This window comes from Osmerus mordax, chromosome 20 (genome assembly GCF_038355195.1).
Source record: "Osmerus mordax isolate fOsmMor3 chromosome 20, fOsmMor3.pri, whole genome shotgun sequence".
Taxonomy (NCBI): Eukaryota; Metazoa; Chordata; class Actinopteri; order Osmeriformes; family Osmeridae; genus Osmerus; species Osmerus mordax.
The window spans coordinates 4,147,958-4,174,884 of NC_090069.1; the positions used below are offsets into that span (position 1 = coordinate 4,147,958).

Here is a 26,927-nt window from a genome sequence, read left to right on the forward strand (position 1 = left end):
CCTGTACCCACAGGCGCCTTCTGAACCAGGAACAACCTGCCACACACACACACACACACACACACACGGTGGACACACGGACCAAGCTGTTAGCTAAAGTATTTTGGGTTTGTCTGAGGAAAATGTAAGCAGGTTGTCGAGTGTGTAGTTATCTGTGTGTGCAGTGTGTGAGGGGTGTGTGTACGTGTGTGTTTGTATAATGACTGGGGTGTAAAGGAGTCTGGACGCTAAGGGCAATCACCTCTGTTTATTACTTTTGGGGCGGCTTACTGAGAACAACGTACGTGCTCAAGCACACACAAACACACACGCAAAAACACAAACGCACACTCGTTTACAAAACACAGTGAATCACATGGGTGGGTATTACTGTTCACCGTATTCTCTCATCTACAGAGAGAGAGTCCCCGTTCTAAGACGTTCTTGGTTCTAGCCGTGTCCTGGCTGCGTCCTGCGGATCGACGGAATGGCAGCTGTGGCGAGTTCAGGCCACTTCGCGTGAGCACAGAGAAGGAAAAGAAGAAAGGACATCCCCTCTGCAGCTCCCTCACCCCAGAAGCTTCCGCAGGCAGACTCTCTCCCTGACCGCCACTGCCGGCCCAGCCCAGCCCCAGACCCTGGCCAGAACCAGAACTGGCTCCACACCGCAAATGTAGATCCACCCAATTCTTTGCCCAGAGCCAGCACAAGCCTAACCCTCGAGTTATGGCACAGACGTGGTGCACCAGGAGTTTCCAGCCTCACTAGCTGCATTCGACTGACTACAAGTAGCTGTTGTTGAAAAGTTTCTGTCTGTCTGTCTGTCGGCCAAGTCTGTCAGCCGAGAGGCAGACCAAATCAAACCTCAAAGCCCCAACTATGTCTGCTGGACACTGGGTTAATTCACCCCAAGTTCATACACCTCTCCACCCTGTGTCTCACTCACTTTGTCAGCCTTTCTTTTTGTATTTGTTCTCTGGTAAACAGAAGAAAATCATGAATTTGCTCTGATCTTCGGCAGAGAAAGTGTGTAATTTTGGTGAGATTTGCAGCTCCAGTAAACTTGACAGTAATGATAGACTCTCGGTCGAGGGCTGGACGATTTGGTAATGCACGATAACTGTGTGTGTCTGTGTGTGCGCGAGCGCGCGTGTTTGTGCACATATGCACGTTCGTGCCTGTGGTGATTCTCTGTATTTATAGAGTTCGAGCGCAGCAGTGAGTTCAGTGAAGCCGCTTTCATTCCGAAAGCCTTAGCCTGTTCTGTGTGTGGCCAACATGGAGCTCAGCCATGCACCTGTGCATGTGTGCAAGTAAGTGAGTGTGTCAGTAATGTGTGCGTTTTCAATGAACGATTGTCTATGCGTGTGTGACCGTGTGTGTGTGTTGGTGCGTCCAGGCTTGCTCATGGAGGCTGATCCCGCTTAGTCCTGGTATGCTTGGTGGGGCAGAGTCTGTTGTGGTTGGATCTTGAGGCTTTTGGGAAGGACTGGGCGGGACGCGTTCCATTCCGAGCTCGACGCTCGCTGCCTTGTCTGCTTCGACACTCTGGAACAGAGACCCACATGCTGGGATAGGTGGAGTTCACGGGAATGGAGACCGCCTGGGACTGGGAGGCGTTTGGTCGAGGCCAGAGCACCGTCTGGTCCGGTTTGGTTTTGCGAGCATGTCCGCGACGGGGAGTCGGAGACGCAGACGCCACAAACTGTGGAATGTGGCGTAAACACGGTCGGTGTTATTTACAGAGCACAGCGTGGACCTCAGTCAGAAATGAAGCCACTGTCTACAGAAAAATAACAACAAAAGCCCCCCCCCCCCCCCTTTCTTTTATTTTCACTCTTTCACACACGCCCGCCCGCCCACACACTGTCAACTGTGATCGCCTGTACGGGTTGTGTGTACATATGCACCACTATCGGGGCACTCAGCTGTGTGTGTGTGTGTGTGTTTGTCAGGTATGACTGAACATCTGCTCACGATCCTGCCAGTGCAGCATCCTGGTCCCGAGGCTAACAGGAGAAGAACAAGGCCTTCGGTGACTCAGCATGCATAACATCTCCTCTCAAGCTGCTGCTGTTCTGATGAGCTCATCGTTGAGTGGGCTGCTGTCACTACGCCATGAGAGAGAGGGAGAGAGAGGGCGAGAGAGAGAGAGAGGGAGAGAGCTATGTGTGTCTTAAGAATCAACCTTCCCATAAATAATTGCCCCATTTCAGTGACGTCGGTCTGTTGTCGTGTGACCAAGAGAGGTGGAGGAGGGTGGGCACAAAGAAGCAGGCATTGGCCGACCCTTCTGCCCGTCTCTGACCACACCCTTCCTGAGGGGAGAGTCTTTGATTACTGGGTGTCATGCAGGGGTGGTTGTTACCAGGAGAGAGGGGGGGAGGGACTGTGATGAAAGAGTGAATGAAAAGAGAGTGTGAAAGAAACTTGATAATTACAGTGCTGCTGATAATACATAGTCTCTCCTCTTTATTTTGTAGTCTCACGTCAGTGGAATCCCTTTCTACGGTTCCTCTTCAAAACATGCACGACTCATCTCCCCCCTCTCTCTGTAATTGAACTACCATAAAAACGCAAACCGGTGCCTATTTTGAATGGTGCATGTAAGCCAGGGTTCTCTTCTCCTAAATGTTCCTTGCAGGTTTCCACGGATGAGGCCAAATCCGCTTAATGTTTAAAAAATGTGTTCGAGGGGGATAGAGGGCCAGTTCTTGGTTCTATTAGAGCTGTGTGTTCCCCGTCAGATCAGACGGCGTGGCACTTCGACCGGGAGTTGAGGTCTGAAATGAGCTGTTTGTCCCTGAAGGACTGTCACAGTTGTATTGGGGAAGATTAGTGACAGAAGTAGTGGCCTTTATTGCTGCTAAAAATGCTGGTGTCTTTAATGCGTAAGACACACACCAGGTCCAGACACACACACACACGTGTCCAGACACACACACACACACGTGTCCAGACACACACACGTCTGCTGGGTCCTCTGTGGCTAAATGTTCTTCCTGTGTTGGACCACAGATCATTGCCAGACCCAGGTCGTCCTAGGCGACGCCTAATAAAGCGCTCTCATGTAAACGCTCTCTCTCTCTGTCTCACGGCCTCTCTCTCTTTTTCTCTCCCTCTCTTCCACATAAACACCACGGCTTTACCAAGGTCACTCCGACCCCGCAGACGGAGCAACACACAAACATGCGGGAAGGCAGGTAACGCACACTCGCCCAGCCTCACATCACGCTGGAGAAACAAAATAAATAAACCACCTTCGACTGTGATTATACGTTCGAATCCCATTCGCCTCCTTCAGCCCCGTGAAGCATGTTTATTTGATGGACCTGTCATGGCTGAAGAATGATGGAGAACAAACACAGTTCTGTTGAAATCCAAGATGACAAAACCTATTCAGTATGCAGTAGAAGGCCCGGTTGGAGAAGTAGATTTTCAAGGTGGTTGCAGTCAAAAGTGTGGCTGGGACCAGACTGGAATAAGTACGCGAGTGTGTACTCTGCGGTATCTATGGAAACAGACCACAGTCTCCCGCTCGATCAATTCCCTTCATGTTCTTGTCACACTCATCTCCCACTCTGATTGGACCACAGGCCACAGGAGCACCAATCAGGCCCTCCCACCCACAACCCATTTCCCCTCTACATTTAAACAGTCCACCAAAGATCCACAGAGGTTAAGGACAGAGATGTTCCAACTCTTCCGAACATGGAGGGCTCAGCACACATGTCTGCACACTAACATTGATGCAACCCCCCCCAACACACACACACACACACATGCAGTGCAGGTAATAAAAACTGTTGACCAGTGGGCCTGATCCTTTTCCCAGACATCCCAGCCCCCTCTATTGCCATAACAACACATCAATCACCATGACAGTGGCTCATCTGTAGTTGTCATGGCAGAAGGCAACGCACTGAGCCGTCTTGGAGCAACTTCCCAGACCGGTCTGCTACATCAGTTTATGATGCACTTTCAGTGACTATATCTCTCACACACACACACACACACACACACACAAGCACGAGCACATGCATGCACACCAGAAACCAGCAATTAAGTCTGCATAGTAATTTACTGAAGTGTACCATCTCATTCAGCTGATCTTGATTGGTCAGTAGTATCTGTGGGAAGACTGAAACAGAGGCAGAATACTAAGAGCTATGGTGGACACAGATGACTTGACTGCCCCCTGCTGGACATCACCATGAAAGCCGGCATTTATGTAGTTCAGATGTGTGATCGTTTGAGCAACTGATAAAGAAGCCCTGCCTTGGTTGCATTTTTTTCTGTTTCATATCTACACATACTGTAAATGATGACACTTGAAGGACATATACCAAAAAAATACATTTATTGCACATCATCAACAAACAGGTATTCAACAGTAACAGCACAATGGACAATATCAGTCACACAAGCACCGAGTAAGAACATATTGTCTTTGCTCAGTATCCAAATATCAGTAGATCGGGGCCCAAAGTAACTAGGCTGTTCTTCAGTAGATCATATGCTAGATCACATGCAGAGGCTTACGCTGTGATTCTTCCGACAAGCCAGCTCGGGTTTCACATTCCCTCCAACAGTGTGTGTGTGCGTGCTTCAGCAGAGGTGGTCATCGTACGCTCTGGGACATGTGCAGGGCGGTCAACATCTCCTCAAAGATGGCCCCCTTGACGTTGGAGCCCCGTAGATTGGCCTCCTGAAGGTCACAGCCGGACAGGTCACAGTTCTGTCGGGACAAAGATAGATGGAGGGTATCGCTCGCAGGCTGAATGTGAGAGTGTGTGTGTGTGAGAGAGAGAGAGAGAGAGAGAGAGAGAGAGAGAGAGAGAGAGAGAGAGAGAGAGAGAGAGTGAGTGTGCGCGTGTGTGAGAGGAGAGAGTGAGTGTGTGCGTGTGTGAGAGGAGAGAGAGGAGAGTGAGTGTGAGCGTGTGAGAGGAGAGAGAGAGAGAGAGAGAGAGAGAGAGAGAGACAGAGAGAGAGAGAGTGTTTACCTCCAGGTCTGTCCCGGCCAGCGTAGCCCCTCTCAGGTTGCAGTTCTTCAGTTTGGCATTCTTCAGCGTGGCAACACGCAGGTTGATGCCGGTCATCTGACTACCTTCCATATCCACCCCCTTTAGGTTGGCACCTGGGACACACACAGACCCGCTCAGGAACATATCACTGCAACAACTTCTCCCACACGTACACACATAAATACCACTGAAACATCTCAGCCCATGCACCTAGTACCTTAGCACGCTGCCTGCACACGCACGCACGCACGCACACACAAACACCCTCGACACAGCCCAAAGACCTCTGTCTCACCCTCCAGGTTGGCCTTGACTCCTGCGGGGTCCTCGAAGTTACAGCCTCGGAGGGAGGCCCCCTCAGCATTAGAGCACAGCATCATAACACCCAGCAGGTTCGCTCCCTGAAGGCACACAAACACGTCGTTCAATGCCACAATCGTTTTCACATCGTCATCAGCTTCCCATCACAGCCACAGTATAAGTCCTTAAAGACGAACCTCTCTCTCTCTCTCCTTCTCATCACCCACTTACGTCAAGGCACGCCGAGGACAGGTCAGCCCTCTCCAGGTTGGCACCGCTGAGGTTGGCATGGGTGAGGTTGGCTGAGCTCAGGTTGGCCATTTTGAAGTTTATGCAGCGCAGGTCGAGTCGAGACAGGTCGGCCCCGCTGAAGTTCAGACCCTGAAGAACAGGACAATACTACTAACACACGGGACCAATCACATAGGCCTGTATGTGTGTAAAAGACAGAGAGGGAGGGAGATATATATAGAGACATAGAGACAAAGACATAGAATCATGGATTAGATTAGAGAGAGAAAAATGGGGGGGGAGACAGATTCTGTTTGTACCTGACAGCGAAGCTCTGACTTTGTACTCGTAGCCAATAGGAAACGTACAAACTCCTTCCTGGTCAGAGGGGAATGGTCCCCAGGGGGCTGAGAAGCCTGGATAAAAGACAGCCACAAAGCCACGAGGGAGGTGAGCAGGAAAAAGCTGATTCCATGCTAATTCCATGTGAATTACAGTCCTTGTCTTAAAGGACTCTTCTCAATGGCAATTATGTCATTAGGTATTATAATGACCCATTTCTACCCCCCCCCCCCCCACCAAAGACGGACACACAGATTTCTTCCCAGCCAGAAGGGTGCAAACCCACCTTTATCAGAGTCTCCAGTTGTTCAGCCAGCTGCTCAATTCCAAAGAAGCGAGCTTCCTCCAGTACACCTAGAGAGACAACCACAGAATGTGATTGCCTAGAGTGTTTTTTTTATGGGCCTGCTAAGATTATAGATGTGTGTTTGTTTCTACAGGTGTGTTCAAATATTTACCTAGAGGGTTGATGCCTTCGTTAATGATGAGTTGCCCATGTCTCAGGTAGTTTAGGATCGGCTCAAAGTATTCAGGGCTGCGATCGATCAAATATGCCCCCTGAGAATCCTGCCTATTGCCCCACACGTCTTCACGCACACAACAAGTAATACATTAACGTGATATAACACATTGAAAGCACTGCCTTTTGAATTTAGGGAACGTCATCTCTATTGGACTTGCGTTCTGTCATTACGACACAAGCTGCATTTTGAGAGAAGCATCACCTTTATCTCGGAACATGTGGGCCAGCATACTCTCTGGCTGCTTACTGACCAGTGTACTTCTGGGAAGAAAACAAGTGCACATGCGCGTTTCAGACATATAGACCACCGACAGGGCTAGTAGCAGTACTGTTCACAGTAGCAGTCATGGTTACCGTGTGGTGGTGAAGCATCGTCCCCCAACATTTAGAGTTAGCCAGTCAGTGTGTGTCGGACATCTCCCTGAACCAACAGGATCCTCTTGTTGATCTAACACACACAGACCCACAGATACAGTTTCCGCATGCCACAGAACCTCCCAGTCCAGTCCTGGCAATTAGGATTATTATGCGTGCCAAATGCACTCGACAAAAAGAACTAGCAGCTCACCGTCGAAGGAGTGTCCTTCGGATACGTAGAGCACATCGTCATCTCTGCAGAACATACACAAGACATTATGCGTGAGAGTAACCCATTATCTTTAGATCAGATGTGACTTAGTAGTGATGTACCGTCTACTCACCTTATCAGCGCTATGTCGTCCATAAGACCGCCGTTCCCGTTATAAACGTTTGTAGCTCGTATTCCCAGTTTGGCGCTTGCGACGGACAATAGGTCATCAAGCGAGCCATAAACCGCCACGACCTGTTACAAACATATACTAAAATATGAAGTTGAGCTGACCGGCTGGCGATTTGAACCTATATGTTGCACAGTACACTTAAGTTTCGGTGACTGTTTATAAATTCCATAACGGGCGTGAAGAAAGGGAAGTTGGAGACAACAATACGCTGTAGAGCTATCAAGACACAGCAAGCGAAAGGTTAAGCTAACATGTGTGTTAAAGGACTTTACACAGTCATTACCTTTCCATTAGAAGAACTTCCGTTGACAAATATCGTAACTCTCCTCATATTTTCTAAAAATGATTTGCAGGTACTCGCTTTTCCTCATTCCAACTGACATCAACTCCAAAACATCCGCAGTCCAGACATCCAATCATCGACCGAGGAAGCGTATTGTCCAATAGCGAGAAGGTAAGAAAGGTCCGCATTCAGTTTAGCTTGAATACCTTTTACAGGCTTAATCAACATGTTGGAATGTACTTTATGACACACCATAGTTGTTCAGCATCTGTTTTCCTCCCAGCCCACTCTTTACCCTGATATTAATTTTGCACTGCTTAATGTATGTTCCACAGAGTGAACAATCAAATAAAGTTTATTGAGGATAATTGTTCAGTGACGCAATATAAGCTTTACAATGTACAAACACACACAATCGTGACTGGATGAATATCTTACAATGTGATTAGGAGGCACAAACCGAAAATACAATTCATTGTCCCGAAGTCCTGAAGTTTGAAAAGTTTTACTTAATACAAAATATGCAAGTGAGTGCAACCCAGGTCTGAGAATGAATACAAGTTGTGCTCTGATTGGTTGAGTGTGTGTGTGTGTGTGTGTGCATGTGCATTTGGGAGGTTCTTGATCTGGGATTGGATGAGAAAAGGAAGGCTTTAGCCACTACCCAAGTCTCAACTGAGAGCTACCTCCCTTTCATATCTCTCCCAGTTAAAAGCGGGTTTTCCATATACTATTGCATAAAAGGGCCACCCTATAACTATGACAGTGACAATGACTTCCCTGTCTCACAGTTAGGTTTGTTTGAGGTGTCACTGTTACTCGTTTCCGCTGTCTTCCGTGTCTTCCTCTCCTCCTTCACTCTGTTCTTCCCCCTCTCTTTCCTGATCTCTCTCAGGGTAGTTAAGAATGTGCCTATTGGCCTGAATGAGGTACTGCTGCTGTTTGAAATACACCTTCAGCACTCCCTTCATCGCCACAAACGCGATACCGCCCTGTTGGAACGGAGAGAGGGAGGGAAGGAGAGAGAGACTATCAAACAAAGCCTCGGCGACACCAACATGGGAAGGTGCAACACAAGACGCATGAATGCAAATCTGTCCCGAGGTGGAAGGACCAAAGTCTGAATACATCCAGAGCCACGAGTGGACTCACCAGTACGGTCCGCTGGAGACTGGAGGGCACGCGACGAAACAGGAGCCGCCCAACTAGACTGGCGATGGAGGGGAAGACGAGCGCTCCGCACAGGGTGCGGGACACGGAGAGGTGATCCCCGCCGCTCCCTCCATCCGCCGGCACGCGAGGCAAGGGCCGCCCTATACCTGAGGCAGGACGGCAGCTTCTCAGCAGCTGAAACTCGGCACTATTCGCCTCTTGATTTGCAAAACCCAGGCGGGCGTAGCGATAACAGTAGAGGAACGCGTGTGGCGTACCTGACAGGAGCAGCTGGAGTTTAGAGGAATGTCTCTGCCACAGCCTCAGCAGGTAGTCCTCCCAGCGGATCATCTTACCCAGGACCAGCATGACGGGGATGGTAGGCAAGCCCATCAGAAGGAACAGAGGGTCGGCTCGTTCCATCACATCCAGTCCCTTCTTGTGACCCACCACCTGGACAGAATCACAGACATGGGAATAAAGACATGGCCTTCCTTGAGCGTGGTCCGTGAGTGGAGCTGCGTTTGGGTGTTGAGGCACCTGCATGACAGTCACAGCTCCGTATGTTACAGCGGACCAGTAGACGGTTCCCACGACGACCCCGGCGGCGGCGAATGGACTGGCCCGGGACAGAGCTCTGTCTGCCTGCTGGAGGAAGTACACCAGCGGGCCTGGTGGACATGCAGACGGTCGTTTTAACACTCACGCAACACCTGGACATGTTGAAAACCTGTTGGCATGAGCGCCACCGCTTACCCATCTTAGGGAACATGATGCGGTACTCGGTGCCACATTGGGGGCAGCTGACCGCTCCTCCGCTGTTCCCCTTCTGCTTCTCGTCGAGCCATCGCTGCAGACAGGTCTGGTGAATCCACTTGGTGCAGCCCTTGCACCTGCAGGGGCTCACCCACTCGGCAACGCGGTCCTCTTTTTCGGTGGCAAAACACACCCAACAGTGTCTGAAAGGCAATCATGCGCACATACACAGACACACACATAATGGGGAGAGATAGGAGGATGTTTAGGATTGATTGTATGCATATTAATAAAATGTGCACACAGAACTGCATCTTACTTCTCAGGCGGCTCCTCGACGCAGGCCATGTTTAGTCTGTTCTCTTATGACCATGGGCGAGACAGGAGTCAGACAGTAGGACTTTAGACAGAGCCTAAACACACAAATGAACGGCACATAACGTCTAGCTTTAGTTTTTCAGTTTAAAAGAACCGAAACCGATAGTAAGTAGTGCTTAACCAGCAAGCAAAAGGGGGTGTTGACTAGTGCTTTGACGATTAACCTGTTTCAATCCTGTTACCACCTTAACAATTTGCTAAATTGTGCTAAGTAAATGTCTACAGTGAAGTTCAGTCAATTAGTTTTAAAGTCTTTGTCAGTTAGATCTATTGTACGTATACTTCGCTAGGGAAGAAACTGAAAGAGTAGATGTAAAACCTATTACTATAGCTTTGAGAACCACAGGTGTGGTCTCAAAACAAAAAGTCTACACTGAATAGCTTCTGGACGTTAGCTAGTTAGCATACGCTTGCTACCTAGTAAAAAAGACGCTTAGCTATGACCAGCGTTTAAAACTGAAAGTCTAGTTTAGCTACCTACCTGAGAACACCTTTAAAGTTCACGAACTACTTGGCTTGTTGGTAAGATAATTAACTATCCAAGTCAGCAATGTCAGGTGCTAGCTAGTTAGCTGAATAACCCGTCATGTCCTCTTCTTTGGGCCTGCAGTAAACATCTGCCAACCAACACAGGGAGGTTTGACAGGGGGCACGTGGAGTCGAGTGGTGAGCACTGTGATTGGTTATTCCAAATGTCTGTCAAACCGACGGGGTAGGGTGTAGTGAGCAGAGCAAGGAGCGGCGACGAGTCGTCTGAGCCCACAGTGACAGGGCGTTATTTACATGATCATAATATAAAAGAGAGAGAAATAAAAACCGAACTGAACCTAGAAATCTATCTTTAACAATCTGTCGGTCATGGAGTCTTACGACATTATAGCAAACCAGCCGGTCGTGATTGACAATGTGAGTATGATGTCACTCACCATCCACACCCTTGTGTCGAACTCACACAAACCGCTATGCTAGCTGTCGAGGGTTGTCTAGCTAGTATTTTCATTGTTTTGTGGCTAGATTTTCAAGGCGTCTCAGCCACGCCAATCCTGGCTGTCGAATATGCATCGGTTGCTAACAGTAACCAATATTAAACATGGATTTAGTGCAGTGTTACTAAGCGCTGTAAAAAGCAGTTAGCTAATCTGTTCGATGGGCATGCTAATCTAACTAGCTGATAGCCTAGCGGTAATTACTTTACCATAGCTAGTAGTGCTAACGTCATATACTTATAAAGCAAGCGGTCTTAGATTAGCCCATGTGCCTGCCTGACTTGCTACTTTTTAAAGGACGTATCATTCGTCTGTATAAAACGTCATGGTACGATATGTAACAAGTTAGCTAGCCAGTTAGCACCCTCAATAAAGGGCTTAGCTAGGTTTACTACAGCAGCACCATCTTGGTTGGATCTCAATAGTCTATTCTTGATTCCTTGAGTTATGCTGGCGAATGTGCACCTCTCGCGTCCACTATCAATTTAACAAAAGTGAGAGGGGGAAGCCGCACAAATCAAAGGCCATGCATGATGCAATGTATAGACCCATATAACTAAATCGCCCTGCAAGCTGGATAACGACTGAAAACACTGTGACGTTCACATTTGGAGACACGGACTGAAATGAATCTTTACCCATGCAAAAAGCGCACTAGCACCTCTGTCATGTGAATATTTTTGTAGACTACTAACAGACGATAGTGTGTACTGCACCAAACACCACAGAGGCTGTGGGGATGACTATGAGCGCCTCAGGCCATGTCTTATGACCGCTCACATACACAGAGACAAAGCCACTGTCTAATGTCAGCTATTAAAAAAAACAGCTCCTCCCTAAGTAACACCGTCTTTTCTTTTTCTCCTTCTCCACAGGGGTCAGGTGTTGTCAAAGCTGGCTTTGCAGGAGACCAAATCCCCAAATACTGCTTCCCCAACTAGTAAGCAGACCTATTTATGTAACGCATGACGACAGAGCCAGAGACTACAGCTTCTCCTTTCTTGGTGTTTTTTTTCCTTCTGGTGTTTAGTATTTCTTTTTTTTTAAACTTATTTTCTCTCCTTTGTGACCCAGTGTGGGTCGTCCGAAGCATGTACGCGTGATGGCAGGCGCTCTGGAGGGGGATCTCTTCATCGGACCAAAGGCTGAGGTAGGCCGTGCGACTCTCCACAACTACCGAAAGCAGCTTCGTTCACTCTGCGCCCTCCATTGTCTTATGTCTTTAGTCATGTCAACATGGCTCCCAGTACAGGCCCAGAAGTGGAAGAGCCAACAAAATGTTAGTGTGTCATCGAACTCTTGTCTCTTATTTCCCACCCACTGTTACTCTCTCTCTCTCTGATAGGAGCACAGGGGCTTGCTGTCGGTACGGTATCCAATGGAGCATGGGATAGTGAAGGACTGGAATGACATGGAGAGGATCTGGCAGTACGTCTACTCCAAGGAGCAGCTGCAGACCTTCTCAGAAGAGGTGGGCTCTCTTCTAACCCTCTGCCCCCTCCTCTTTCCATTCCCGTCCCCCCTACTTCCTCCCTTGCATCCGTTCTTACGTACTTTCAACACCTTTGACACGCTCCATCTCCGGCCTCCTTCTCCTTATCACTCCCACTGACCCTCTCCTGTGTTTCTCCGGCTCGTTTGTCGTCCGCCCCAGTCCCGGAAGCGTGTTCACACCCCGGGTTGACGCCCCTGAGTAATTGCGGTTCTGTCTCTCTCTCCCCCCCCCCCCGCGCAGCATCCCGTGTTGCTGACCGAGGCGCCCCTCAACCCCAGCAAGAACCGGGAGAAAGCCGCCGAGATCTTCTTCGAGACGTTCAACGTCCCCGCCCTCTTCATTTCCATGCAGGCCGTCCTCAGTCTGTGAGTACAACGCGCCCCCCCCCCCCCACCCAGCCTCCAGTCACAGGAGCCCTGGGTGGCGCTTCGAGAGGTGACGTCTCTCGCTCTCTCCGTCTCTCTCTCTGTCTCCCTTTCTCTCTCCCGCCCCGCAGCTATGCCACGGGCCGCACCACGGGCGTGGTGTTGGACGCGGGCGACGGCGTGACCCACGCGGTGCCCATCTACGAGGGCTTCGCCATCCCCCACTCCATCATGCGGGTGGACATCGCCGGCCGCGACGTCTCCCGCTACCTCCGCCTGCTGCTGCGCAAGGAGGGCTACGACTTCCACACCTCGGCCGAGTTCGAGGTGGTCCGCACCATCAAAGAGGTACGGGGGGGGGGGGGGGGGGGGGGGGGGGGGGCTTCCGAAGGCTCCTCGCTGCGGCCTTGTGAGACGTGTTTATGTCTATGCTCCCGTACGCGCTCCTCACGTTTCCTGTCGCCCGCGCCGTGTTTCCGCAGCGAGCCTGCTACCTGTCCCTCAACCCCCAGAAAGACGAGACTATCGAAACGGAAAAGTCTCAGTACACGCTGCCTGATGGGAGCACGCTGGATGTGAGTGTGGGGGGGGGGTACACATCGACATACGGCATTGCCACACGTGGGATTTGGACATCGCTAGCATGGTTGTTTGACTGACCCCCTCCGATCTGACCTCTGACCCTTGTTTAGATTGGCCCGGCCAGGTTCAGGGCCCCGGAGCTGCTGTTTAGACCCGATCTGATAGGCGATGAGAGCGAAGGTATTCACGAGGTTCTGGCCTTCGCTATCCAGAAGTCTGACATGGACCTGCGGCGCACGCTATTCTCCAACATCGTACTGTCTGGAGGGTCCACACTGCTCAAAGGTACACACACACACACCTACACACACCTGCAGACACATAATCTGTGTGAATCTTTTCAGACATCATTCTAAAATGCAGGTCTATCCATTCGGCACTGGTGTATTCTGCAAAGTTCACAAGTTCATTGTACAGATGCTGCTTAAGCAGGAAGGGCACACATACTCTGTGCAAAACTGTTTAAATAATACATCAATAGACTGGCGTGTCCCTTTTAAGACCCACAATGCTTTTTGACACTTGGTTTTTCTTCTGTGGTCGATGGCCCCCTTAGCTCAGCACTGCTCAAACCCCCTCTGAACATCACACACACACGCACGCACCACACATCCACACTGTCCTGTCAGCTAACCGTTTCTGTGGTTCGCCAGGATTTGGGGACAGGATGCTCAGCGAAGTCAAGAAACTCGCACCCAAAGACGTCAAGATCAAGGTGCGATTGCTGACTTGGCCAGAATGGCTTCCATGATTTTTACATTATAAATTTATTATTTTACAGTTTTATATTTATATAAATCTTACCTCCGTGCGATGGGAGACAAAGGGTTCAACTTGAGGAACAGGATGTCGGTGTAACTTGTTGACATTTCTTGTTTCCCGTCTAGATCTCCGCCCCTCAGGAGAGACTGTACTCTACGTGGATTGGGTATGTTTCTTTTTGTCCGCCTGCAAGTGATGTAGCTCGTCTTTGAATGTTGTAGTATGCACGTAGAGTAGAAGATCAAGTAAGTTGCGCGTGAAGATGACGCGTCGAGGCCCATCCTCACCTTCTGTCCCTTCTGCCCTCCTCCTCGGCGCCGCGCGGGTACAGTGGTTCCATCTTGGCGTCGTTGGACACCTTCAAGAAGATGTGGGTGTCCAAGAAGGAGTACGAGGAGGACCGAACGCGTGCCATCCACAGGAAGACCTTCTAACAAGGGGCCGCGTGCCTCCAACCTGCCCCCAGAACTACCCCTAAGTACCCCCACGAATACCCCCAGCCACCCTCCACCACCATCCCCACTTTGCATAGCTAGCTACTCGCCCCAAACATCTCCATGTACCCCCACATTTAACCTGACCCCACCCACCCTCCCCCCCCGCACACACAAACCCCTGGAAGACCTAGGTCTGGTGTGTGTCCTCTTTCCCCCAGCCTGATCCACCCAGGCCCCCTGTCTGAGCCCAGTCCCCCCACCCAGGGAGCTGGGAGGTGTAGGTGGGCCACCAGTCAGTACTGTGGACCGCTACTGCTCTTATTACAGCCCATGCTAAGCTACACTCTCCTCAACCCTCAAGTATTCATATCAGTCTTTTCCCCTACAAAGCCCGGTATGGTATCCCCATAGCATCATGACAATGAAGGGGAATGTTTCTTTTCTGCTGTTGTTTAAAAAAAGAAAAGAAAAAAAAAAAACTTAAAAAAAAGAAATCCATTCCAAACTGAAGATTGTTTTTTTCTTTTTTCTTTATTTTTACTCTTCAGTCGTTTCGGTTTTCAAAGCACCATATTGTCGGCCACCGTAGAAGTTACAGTTGATACTATTTCTTTCCCCCCCCCCCCCCCCTTTTCAAATGTTCATTTGTCTGAAAAAGATGTATTCGATACAACACTTAAGATCTCCCTGTAAACCTGACCTGGGTTTTTATATACGGTTATAAGTCTTCTTAGTTTAATATTAGAAAGTAGGGCATGTTGAATGGGACCTTTTACAAAGATGAATATCTCAAACTTCTGTCCAGTGTCAATTCAGCCTCGTAACCAGGTGTATGTTAGTTTGTGCCCCACTCAGTCATGTCTGTGGCACTTTAAGCTGTACTTTGAAGACTCGGTAAAAGAAGGCCAGTTTCTTGTGCTCTCTAGTAGTAGAAGGGAATCCTTTTGGGAGGGGAGAGGTCAGCTGACTAAGGGGTCTGTGGTTGAGCGAGAGGGGGCTATGGCCGATAAGCACATTCAAGAGACGACCGTGAGCACCCTTCAAATTCCATATGTTGTATTCCCCCCCGCACCCCAAATTCAGCTCATACTAAGCAATTCATTCGTCATATTTGGCTGCCCCGAGAGCCATATATGAAAAACAAATGTTTGAACCAGAACTTATTGAAAGCTAGGTGTAGAATAGAAAGCGTCTCCCCACGCCGTACCCTAAGCAAGTTGGTGATGTCATATGAGTTTTGTACCTTTTTAATTAACCCCCTCTCCCTCCTCTATACTTGTAGAAGCCTGGCTATTTTCATTTCCCCGCATATCCATGGCAGTAAGGGGTTGTGTTTAAACCTGTGTCCGCCTTACTGTGCCTCAGCGCAGGAACCTTCGTGTCTGCTTCTGGGTGTTTTTTTCATAAGTTCATAAAAGGTTCATAAAAGGTTCATAAAAGGTTCATAAAAGGTTATGAACTTCATCAGCCTTGTGTACAGTGGAATGCTTTTCAAAGACGACGACAAAAACAAAACAACAACAAAAAAAAACGAAAATGAGTCAAACGGGACTAAAAATGTACAATACTGTTTATTCAAGTGTTGCTTTTACTTTTTGTTTTGTACATTCAGTATAATAAATAAGTTAATGACTGCTTACCCATGTGTGTTTTCACCTGTGTGAAAACCCAGTTTGTCAGAGATCGGCCCTTCAGTCTGCCCTCTGCCTCCCCTCCCTTCTCTCTCTGTCTCTCATTCTCTCTGCCATCCTTCTCTGTCTCTCCCTCTGTCTCTCACTCTGTCTCTCGTGGCTTCCCATCATCAACCCACATTGATGTCTGCAGCATACCTGTTGACAGCTAAACCAGCTGAGAAGAAAGGCATCCTATCAAGTCTGACAGACGGGCAACAATACCGGAGATCGAAGCGCGCGCACACAAACACACACACTTGAGATCTGGATGGTAGTGAACAAGTAAGCAGGCCCACAGCGAGCTGCAGACGCAGAGATTGAGGATGAGGAGGGTACGGCAAGGTCACTGACAGGAGATGCAAAAGGAGACCGTGCAATACCCTTGTTCACCTGTAGGAGGCAGTCTCGGATCATCACCAGAAGAAACAGAGTACATTACATTTAGTCATTTAGCAGACGCTCTGGATAAGAGAGTAATTACACCTCGAAAAGAGAATGCGAGGCACCAGCGACAGAGCGTCCTAAGTGCTTTCGAGTCAAAAAAATTATTATCTATATTTTCATATCATATCCAATAGACATCTGAAGTACGACTCCAAGTATACAAGTGTGTCTGTATGTGTCCACTCATGCTGATAGCTGTGTGTATCCTCATCCTGGTGTCTCAGCCTGGCCCAGGTTTACAGAGGCCTTGGGAGCCAAACATCACCAGTAAGATGACAAACTGACACAGGACCATTAGAGGGACCATTATAACCAACATCCCAAAACTTCATTCTGTCTTCCTGATTATGGCAGTGCACAGAAGTTTCCTAATCTTGGATTATTTTGGCCCAGTGTACATTTATCTACACAAAATCCACTCCTAACCCCATTTCTTATCCCACTATACCAATATATAGTTTTCAATCTTGCTGCATATGAACAGCCGTCCAGGGCAGGAAGTAATCTTGGATTAGCAGTTCTGTCTGTCTAATTTGTTATCAAGGGAAGGAGAGATCAAATCCAAGCCTGAAATAATCCTCGGAGTTGTTCGCGTGTGACTTGTGTCAGTGCAGTGTCCACAAACACAGACACACACACACACAAACACAGATAATTACAGATAAGCACACCCAGACCAACAGACACACACATACACACACATAAAGTGAATGTTCCGAGCCATCTGTCCCTCAGAGATCTAACAGCAGTGTCCAGCAGCAGGACCTAGAGCAGGAGATCGTCTTGGCCAGCACACATTTTAGCCGCTGGTTTGTGTCTGCAGCTCCGCTAATGAGCAGTTACAATTTCTGTACTGATGTATGCATACCTGTCTGCTTGGTCAGTCCCTCAGTCACAAACACACTGAGTTAAGACGACCCGGAGAGAAAAGAGAGCAGGTACAACAAAAAACAATCCTAGTGCATTCGCAAACGTGTATTAGCATGCACAGTTTGAGTTGGTCCTGCAGGGTATACAGGTGATTGACCCCTGGAGTGGGGTTTGAGTGGTGAGACACGATTCAGGTTTTAAGAATAAAGGAAGGAAAGGTTGCCCTCCCCTTCTAAATAACGTATCAGTCTGGCAATATTCACTGTGCCTTTTCATTCTTTACGGAAACTAACATGATGAATTACTGTATCTATGGTTTGTCGGATACGTTTTCAGGAGAAGGGAGTTGGAGGGCCGAAAAAGGGATGGAGGAGGGCGGAGGGAGGGAGGGTGTTTGGGAGGGAGGGAGGGTGGGAGGGAGGGTGGGTGGGTGGGAGGGTGGGAGAGAGGGAGGGAGGGAGGGAGGGTGGGTGGGAGGGAGGGAGGGTGGACAAACCATAGTGGTGGATGCTCCGCTCAGATCTCTATCAGTCCACTTTGTTTTCTGTGTTATCTTTGAGCTTTTCCACACTCCACCCTCGACCTAGACACCAACCCCATCCACATTTCAATTTCTTAATCAACAGTCAAGTAATTACAGTCCAGTAAGATTAAACAAAGCAAAGTACGTAACTCACAGAGACTGAAAAATGAACAGATTCTAATCCATACCCCTGACCCTCACATCGACAAGGATAATGATAGATTTCGAAAAATATGTGGATTATCGTACTTCTGAATTGATCAGAAGTACTTATAAGGAGCAGAGGTGAGGTGAGGTAAAGTGACGCAAGGAGTGGTGACACGGTGAGTTGAGAGGAGAAAAAGATGAAAGGAGAAGTGGTCCATAAATTCTCTTCAGAATCGGACTTGAAAGTGGCCCCTCAAATGCTGTTCGATCAAGGAGTGTATGTTATTTCCCAGAATGAAGACACAATCACAAAGCTGGTTTGGATTCTTGTATTTAAACACATCGCAGATCGTTTTCAGGTTTAGTCTAAATCCAAATGTGCAACACAGTTAAGCACATATTTACCTGTCTAGAGATGACGATACAGGAGAAGAACAGAAGGCGCGATAGAGGAAGTCACATTGGATTGTTCCAGACATTTTAGAGAGCAAAGCATACAGACTCTACATCTTACTGTTACTGGCTCCACAACATGAATCATCACATCAATTAATCCCTTTTTCCATGCCTACAGGAAAAGCAGAATTTGGAGAAAAACACACTCCATCTTGCTGTCCAGCAAATGTGAGGTACATTTGAACATTCAGTATCACACTCAATGTAAATGATCAAATTTCATATGAAATGTAATATAAAAGTGTTTTGAAACATTTCACCATACTTTTGAGTTGAAAATGGTTACTGAAATCCTGTCTGCACATGAACACTTTTTTACACGATGCCTTGGTTATAAAATGTTTAGTGTAAACATTGTCAAGGGCTATGCAGGTAAAAGGTTGAACAGGGCTGAACAGTTGTACATCATTGAACAGGGTTGAGCATACTCCTTTTTTTAAACTTAAGCCTAATGGGAGTCAGGTGGCTGAGCGGTTAGAGAATCAGGCTAGTGATCAGAAGGTCGCTGGTTCGATTCCCAGCCGTGCAAAATTATGTTGGGTCCTTGGGCAAGGCACTTCACCCTACTTGCCTCGGGAGAATGTCCCTGTACTTACTGTAAGTCGCTCTGGATAAGAGCATCTACTAAATGTAAATGTAATGAGTACTGTGCCTGTCATCACTATGACATTCCCTGTATGTATGAGTGTGAGAATTTGAGCGTGGAAATTGAGGGGGATTATGCACACACAAATTAATGTTCGGACATCCATCACACCATACGCTTTTCGCACATCCATTCGCGCACACACACACACACACGCACGCACACACACACACGCAGACACAGACACACACTCTGTGTCTTTGATATATGCAGACTCACTCTTGCAGACTCAGACACACACCTCCCAGTATTCATGAATGCTTGACGCGTGAAAACAGACCTCGAGTGATAATTATGCATGTTGTTGCGACTCATGAGGCGTTAACCACCTGTTGTCTGTCGGTCGAGCCAATAACAAAGTGTGTGTGTGCGTGCGCGCGTGTCTCTTAATATTAGCCGGCCTACGAAAAGTTCTCCTTTCATACTTTCATTAGGCGAGCAGCAGCCATGCGCCAACCCCGCAAACAACCCCTTATTACGTGTGTGCGTTTGTGTTAACCGGGCTGTGTTAGCGCTGTGCGTCACCCTCACAATAACAACCCCCTCCCCCCCCCCCCCCCCCCCCCGCAGCACCACCCAGAGACAGCCCGCCTGGGAAACCATGGAAACCCTACTCGGCATCACATCCTCTGGCGCCGGGACAGCTGGAACCTTCCACCTTTTGTAAAGTGGAATGAATTATGGATCCAACTTCGATGCCGTCTTCTTTTAAGTAAAGGTCCGTATTCACGCCCATGGCTCTCACTCCCTGTCTGCGTTCATCTCCTGAAGGTACGCAGATGGTGACCAGGCAAACCGCCACGGGAAACAGAAGGGGAACCTTCAGGGTTCAGCGTTTAATTGGCTGATGGATCAGTGTGCCGGTGGTGTGTACGTGTGCGGGTGTGTGAGGGGTGCTGTGTCATCCTGGCGCGAGGGACGTAAGGCCCTCCGGCAGCCGTGGTGCTGTTACACGCTGGTGCACGCTGGTGCACACCAACAGCTGCCGTCTGGATCTGATCTTCTCTCTCAGTGGACACGACCCATGCCAGAGCCAGTGGGCCTCTTAAACCCTTCTAAACCCTCGCTCTGGCACCACACCAGGCTCCAAAGAAACACACAAAGCTATCTAAAGTATCTGCTTTGATTTCGGTATTATTCAATGGCAAATCAAATGTCAAGAAGATTGAAATGATAGCCCTGTTCTATTGGGGAGGGTTTTCCAGGGGAGCGATCTTTTGTTATCTATAAGGAAGGCACAGTGGTATAGCGCCTTTGACTGTCGCCTCACAGAAAGAAGAATTTCCCGGGGCCTTTGCATGTTCCCAGAGTTCGCGTGTCCTCCCAGGGCTCGTAAGTTTTTTTTTTTCTTTCTTCGGGAAAGGACCTCAATAAGAACATGAAGAACAGCTCGCTCTCCTGCTCAAGTGGCTGGCTTCTGTCCTCGCCCGGAGGAAGGACAACAGGATGGGAAATGCAGAGAAACCATTTCCTTTGTGGACACTCGAGTGTGCGTGTCTGTGTGCGTGTCGGGGGTCACCGCTCTCTACATACGTGCGCGCGTGTGTTCAATCGCACGCTAAAGGTTTCGTCTTCTAGGAAGATGAACAATATGTAGCTTTGTGGCGCTCCTGATGGGAAACCACAGCTTTGTCTAGCCCGGGAGAACTCCTCCGCCTTGTCCTGTAGCCAGTGTCCCCCCCCACCCCCCACCCCACCCCCCCCCCCCCCCCAACCCTCGGACCACACACATCAGAGTTTAATCCCACAATGGCAAGTCCCTAAAGCGTTTGAGGTCGACGTGTCTCATTGTTCAAAGGAAAGATCGAGCATCGACAGCACGCGTCAGGATTCGTACGTAATACCGTGTAAGCTTAAAAAAAAACCTCTTGATTCCATTGCCCTCGGTGTACCATTTTATCCATGGCAACGAGATAATAAGTACTTCAAGGTCGGCTCCCCCGTCGCAGCGAGACCGTGGTGCTGATTGGGTTCACATCTCGGAATGACTATGCTGGGATAAAGGTTTAGCTCAGCGTGTCGTTCCTACGACGCGGTGAAACAGGAAGCAAGTGATCTCAGCCTGTGGCCGGGAGCCAATCAGATCTCCCAGCCTGAGGCGGTGATTATCTTCCTCGTCCACACACCACTCGGACGGCTGGGCAGAGTTACTGCTTCTTGCGCACTTCCATACACTGTGTGAGCCTCGTCCTTTCCTTGCACTCTGGTCTGTCTTGTTTCTGTTCTGCTATGTTTGATGTGCATTTAAAACAGTTGGTTGAATACCTATTGTGTTTTTATCATTTGATGCTTGGCATGTGTCTCAATATGGAATCCCTGTTTTTATAAAGTAGATGTAAATGCACATGCCCATACACACACATAGGAAAAAAATGGTAATTAGCTCATGCTAATTTCCTACTGGAGGAAAATGGAGAGATAAACCTAAAATCAAGACTAATCAAGATCAAAACTAAAACTGTGATTAGCAATTCAAAGCAACACGAACCAAATCACAAAGGCACAACACAGACATGCACGCATGTCAGAAGAAACTGCACATGAATGGAAAAAGAAATCTTCACAATGCACAATTACACTGCAATTCGATTGGTTTACAAAGCATTTCTAATCAGTGTCACAATCATAAAGTCAATATGGATTCATCCCTGAGAATCCCATATGAGCTATAAGCCGTGGCCCATGTTAACTGAAATTTGTTGAAAGCGCTTTCACAGGCTTCTGGTCTGCATTTCCCTAAGGCCGGGGATTACTGGATTTTACAGACTGGCCAATTTAGCCAAAGGATATGGCAGGGAATAATATATGGAGATTTGAAGTTTTCTAGCCTTCATTCCTCAGTCCCTAGTTCCCAGCTACAAGCCCCAAGAAAGCCCCCAGTCTCCCATCCTCCAGCCTCCCTCCCATGAACATCCAGCTGTCATTTCTGAGTGTCTTTCCCCAGTGCCCAGCCCCAACCCCATTGTCCTGGCTCCAAGCTCCAGACCGAGACTGACATGCCCGTCTGGATGTGGGAGACCCCCCCCCACACCTGCTGGACCACCGTACAGCACAGCACATGTCCCTCAGCCTCTGGTCTCAGCCAGACAGAACGAGGGAGAGGGAGCTTGGCACCGAATCTGCTTGTCTGGTTTTAGCCAGACAGTCCCCGTCCTCTGACTTCAAGTGTTCCCTCGACTTCATCACTAGGACATGTCTTTAACGGCGTAGAGGCTGTTTCGGAGTCAGATAGCGCCTGCAGCGTCGTGGCCGAGAACAAAGTTGCTCGGCGACGGCTGTCAGAGCGACACAGACAGACAGGCAGGCTGAAAGACAGACAGACATGCAGGGGGGTGGAGGAATGGCGGAGCTGGCAGGCAGAGGGACTGCCAGGGTGATGGAGAGGGCTGTGATTGACGTGACAGTGGCCTAACACCCCAGAAGTGTTGCTTAATGACGACAGCTCTGCAGAGGACCCGAAAAAGGTGCAGTGCTCAGAATAAGCCCATCGCCATGGAAACAGGGGCCCGGCGTGCCTCGCTCCGTGAGCAACTCTGTATTACTTTCACAATGGCTTTTTTTCTTCTCTGTCTGTCTGGCTCTCGCTCTCCCTTCTCCCTGTCTCGCTCTCTCTTGTCTTGTTTAACGAGCTGTTGACCACATTTCTTGCCTAGTTGCCTGTTCGGTCTTCATGCTGTTCGTTCCGCCAGCACACTGTCCTCGGTGTTTACGATATTCGACATTTTGCTCGGTCTGCAGTGATGATGACATTCTATTTTGAGGGGGGGGAGCTGAACTCTATCGCCATGGAAACCCAGCCTTAGTGTCTGTCGGTCGGTGTCTGATTTTCCGTCTAAATAAGCTGGTTAACCGGGCCACGCACCGGGCTGGTTACCCTGCCCCTCTGCTCGCGCTTTGCGGTTACCTTCCGGCTCGGCGGGTGCGGCCAGCTGATGGCTGGGGGACCAGCGGAAACTTCTCAGCCACCCTCCATGTCCCCGTAGCTGTCCATCTGCGTGCGTTAGCCCAAGCGGCTAGCTGTGGACGCAGTCGCCGGCCTCGACCCTGGCGGGCGCCGTGTTCAGGGAGCCCATCCTGTGGAGGGAGGTGGCCTTGGTGATGCCCTCGCTCCCCACCGTGGAGAGGGGGAAGTTCTCGTAGCTCTCGGGCGCCCCCAGGCCGCAGTGGCAGCGCTGCAACGTGGCCTTCAGCTCGCGCTGGAAGTTGCTGTTGAGGAAGCCGTACACCACGGGGTTGACGCAGGTGGACGCCATGGCGGTCAGGTGGCACGCGGAGAAGACGGCGTCGTGCTGGCAGGCGGGCAAGGCCTGGTGGTGCCAGTCGAACAGGGTGTTGAAGACGTTGAGGGGCAGCCAGCAGAGGGCGAAGGCGACCACGATGGCCGCCAGCATGGCGTTGATCCTCTGGGCTCCGCGGGTCTTTCTGCTCCGCTCCACCATGTCCCTGAATCAGAATCAAAATCAGAATCAGAATCGTGTTTAATCGCCAAGTAAGTGGTCACGAACAAGGTTTACTTTGGTGGGCAGGTGCATACAGTGAACATTTAAACATAATGAACAAAGTACAAATGTAGAAAATGTACAAAGAAATCCCCCCAAAATACTAGGGCTATACAATATAATCTAAAATACGATAAATAAAGACACACGAGGACATGGCTGTTCACGTCAACAGGTCTACCGAGAGCACGGGAGCATTTACAGCGACCCCGGGTTCAATTCTGCTGCGGTCGCGAGAGTGACCTCGCGAGACGGACGGCGGGCGCATGTGTAACCTGCGTCGTCGGAGGCGGAGGAAGATCCGGAGGTAGCAGAGTAGCACCAGCAGCAGGGGGAGGCAGTACTGGAACAGCAACAGAGAGGTGGTGTAGGCCAGGCGGTGGCGCTCGGACGGCCACAGCTCCATGCAGATCAGGTGGTCCCTGCAAGCCCACAACACCCGCTCAGCTACGGACGCTTGGAAAGACAGATCCCTCCTGGTCTCAGCGACTCACAAACATGGAGATTGAGACAGATGGGTGGATGTGTGGATGGATGGATGGATGGATGTGTGGGTAGACGGATGGATGCGTGGGCGGTAGATGCATCGATGGATGAGTGGGTGGTTGGTTGGCTGATAGGTTGGAGAGACAGACCAACAGTCAGATGAGACCATTCCTAACCTGAAGGGGTTGGCGGGCAGGCTGAGGTTCTGGAAGGGGGCGTTGGTGAGAATGTTAAAGGAGAGGAAGGGCAGAGAGATGAAGCAAGCCACCAGCCAGGTGAGCCCCACAGCCAGGTAGGAGTGGCCGGCTGCGGGGGACCAGCCCGTGGGGTGCAGGATCAGCTGGTGGCGCTCCAGAGCGATCAGCACCAGGGAGAAGATAGACACCGTCACTGACATGCACTGGATGAACGGAGTCACCTGGAAGAGAGGGGCGGAAAACGTCTAATACGCCCGTCTAACACACCTAAAGTGTGCATTCAAAATACAGCCGGTGTGTTAATAGGCAGTAAATAAGTGTGGGGGTGTTCGTGCGTGTGTGTGGGACTGTCTCACTCACCTTGCAGAGGGTCTCCCCAAGGACCCAGCGGTCCATCAGGGTGTAAATGACCGTGACAGGCAGACACACCACACACATGAGGATGTCGGAACAGGAGAGGTTGGCGATCAAGATGTTGGTGACGTTGCGCAACTCCTGCTGCCTGCCGATGATGAACACCAGGCCTGCGTTTCCCAGCAGCCCCACGGCGATCACCGTGCTGTAGGCCACGATCAGGAAGGTGGCTCCGCCCACTGAGGGCGGGCACGTGGTGGATTCTGTCCAATCAGAGGCCTCCCAGCCCCCCAGGGAGCTGCTGTTATTGGACATGGTCAGGAGGGAAGGTGTAGCTGGCTGGTAAAAGAAAGGGGTAATATAGGAGGGCGGAAGTATATGTAGGTTAAAGACAGATGGTTGAGGTGTCGAGGATAGATTAGAGATGGAGAGGTTGGAAGTCGAATTAGGTAGGTTCGAGATGAAGTTGGGTAGGTTACAGGGTTGGTAGGTCAGGGGGTTGAGTATGGGTATTTGAGCTGGGCTTAGGAAAAGCTAGAGGTGGGATTCGGTAGGTTGTCGGTGGGCTTGGGTAGGATGGAGGTTAGGAAGGTTAAAGGTGAGGTTGGGTAAATTGGGTGAGCCTGGGTAGGTTAGAGGTGAGGTTGCGTAGGTTAGAGGTGAGGTTGGGTGGGCTGCAAGTGAGGTTGGATAGGTTAGTGGCGGGGCTGAGTAGGTCAGAGGGTGGGTAGGTTAAGAGGCGGGATTGGGGGTAGGTCAGGAGATTGTGGATTGGTCACCGTGGAACAGTCTCTCTGCCTCCCTCCATGGGACAGAGCTGGTGTGGCATCCACGGCTGCTTCCTGGAACAGAGAGAGAGGGGGGGCACAGAACAGCACTCAGAGGATGGAATTCTACGGGGAGACGGAGAGGATGATCAAAAGAGAAAAGTGGAAATGCCCCAAAGATTAGAGGATATAAGATGTGGAGAAAATGAGACAAGATCAAATGAGTGGTGGATGGAATGAGAGGGGAGAGTGGTTTTTGTACCTCAAATGTCACACCCCGCGCTAACTATATTCATCACATTCATAGTCAATCCCCAGAATGGCTTGTATGAGGGGAGAGAGGAGGAGAAATGCCTTGAGGAGTGGATTGCCTTGTGGTTCTCTCCCTCGCCCCCATCTCACGCATACTGCTCTCTCTCTCTCTCTTTTTCTCTCTCTCTCTCTTTCCTTCTTTCCGGAGCTCCTTCTAGAACACACCGTCTTGCTGTGTGACATCTCATCCTAGCATGTCTTTCCCACCCTATTTTTCAAGACTGGATCATTAAAATGGATGTTTTCATCTCGGCGGATGGCACGCAGACACATACAAACACACCGAAACAAGTGCACCCACAGGTTCATTTGGAATTCAGACTAAGAATGAGATGAGGCGTGCAATCATGCAATGAAGCCCAGAAACAACCTCCCATCCAGCAAACAAACAGACACACGAACACACAGACACGCACACACCCTTCCCCCGGGTTAATGGCCTGATTATACGGCGCTCTCCACTAGAGACATGGGTGGCATTAGAGGATCCTCAAATGAGATTAAGCACCACAGACAAATGGTTTATATCGGTTCACTATGATGACCCTGTGTGTGTGTGTGTGTTCAAGATGCAGTGTTTTCATTTTTGACCACAGTGCCCCGGTTAGAGACACAGTTCTAGAAACCAAATCTCTCTACTAACGTGACAGTCCCAGATCAGGCTGGCCTTCTGGGATGAATACAGAGCACAAACAGACTCAGCAGAACTACCCTGTGGTGAAATACATGGATGTCTAAGAGCCCTGGCCATTTCACATCAGGACCAATCCCTCTCCCAGACACAGACTCGATTTGACACACACACACGCACACACGCACACACGCACACTCTCACAAATCTACACAGGCACGCATTTAGAATCGACATGGACTGGCTCATGCACGCACCATAATAAAGGCCATCCTTCAGTATGGTCCCCTCCCCGATTTGAGGGAACAGGCAATCAGGACAGAGCTTATTATTCTCCCCCTACTCTCTCCTAACCATCATCCTCTCTTAAGCGAAGGACTCTCCATCCCCAGCTAATTATTTTCATTCAGCACACACACACACACACATATGCCCGCGCACACACGCATGGCACAATTGTGCTTTCAGTCAAACTTGCTCTGGAGAGGCTTTAAATGGGATACGTGCTGAAGGCCGACCTCAGGAGAGATGTTGCCAGGTTTTCAGAGTAACCCACCGTTTAACAT

General features: G+C 49.6%; 4 protein-coding genes across 4 annotated transcripts; 1 reads left to right on the forward strand and 3 right to left on the reverse strand.

Moving 5' to 3' along the window:
• Positions 1 to 4,348: 4,348 nt before the first annotated feature.
• On the reverse strand, positions 4,349 to 7,656 carry kctd9b (potassium channel tetramerization domain containing 9b). Its single transcript, XM_067258041.1, has 12 exons — positions 7,444 to 7,656; positions 7,101 to 7,222; positions 6,968 to 7,011; positions 6,754 to 6,847; positions 6,602 to 6,660; positions 6,335 to 6,463; positions 6,163 to 6,230; positions 5,855 to 5,950; positions 5,535 to 5,684; positions 5,299 to 5,404; positions 4,983 to 5,116; positions 4,349 to 4,717 (listed from the first exon to the last, which is right to left on the reverse strand). The coding sequence occupies exons 1-12, from the start codon at positions 7,489 to 7,491 to the stop codon at positions 4,601 to 4,603; spliced, it is 1,167 nt and encodes a 388-aa protein (XP_067114142.1). The 5' UTR covers positions 7,492 to 7,656; the 3' UTR covers positions 4,349 to 4,600.
• Positions 7,657 to 7,782: 126 nt separating this feature from the next.
• Positions 7,783 to 10,347, reverse strand: marchf5l (membrane-associated ring finger (C3HC4) 5, like). Its single transcript, XM_067258044.1, has 7 exons — positions 10,211 to 10,347; positions 9,671 to 9,764; positions 9,352 to 9,554; positions 9,136 to 9,266; positions 8,874 to 9,048; positions 8,596 to 8,762; positions 7,783 to 8,435 (listed from the first exon to the last, which is right to left on the reverse strand). Exons 2-7 carry the CDS (start codon positions 9,697 to 9,699, stop codon positions 8,259 to 8,261), a joined length of 882 nt encoding a protein of 293 aa, XP_067114145.1. The 5' UTR covers positions 9,700 to 9,764; positions 10,211 to 10,347; the 3' UTR covers positions 7,783 to 8,258.
• Positions 10,348 to 10,443: 96 nt separating this feature from the next.
• actr1b (actin related protein 1B) lies at positions 10,444 to 15,995 on the forward strand. The gene is made up of 11 exons (XM_067258043.1): positions 10,444 to 10,635; positions 11,591 to 11,655; positions 11,790 to 11,865; positions 12,061 to 12,186; positions 12,451 to 12,575; positions 12,707 to 12,923; positions 13,058 to 13,150; positions 13,268 to 13,442; positions 13,811 to 13,872; positions 14,045 to 14,085; positions 14,251 to 15,995. The coding sequence occupies exons 1-11, from the start codon at positions 10,588 to 10,590 to the stop codon at positions 14,351 to 14,353; spliced, it is 1,131 nt and encodes a 376-aa protein (XP_067114144.1). The 5' UTR covers positions 10,444 to 10,587; the 3' UTR covers positions 14,354 to 15,995.
• A 7,133-nt stretch (positions 15,996 to 23,128) lies between these two features.
• On the reverse strand, positions 23,129 to 24,966 carry npy8ar (neuropeptide Y receptor Y8a). The gene is made up of 4 exons (XM_067258708.1): positions 24,658 to 24,966; positions 24,277 to 24,518; positions 23,890 to 24,036; positions 23,129 to 23,558 (listed from the first exon to the last, which is right to left on the reverse strand). The coding sequence occupies exons 1-4, from the start codon at positions 24,964 to 24,966 to the stop codon at positions 23,129 to 23,131; spliced, it is 1,128 nt and encodes a 375-aa protein (XP_067114809.1).
• Between the last annotated feature and the right edge of the window lie 1,961 nt (positions 24,967 to 26,927).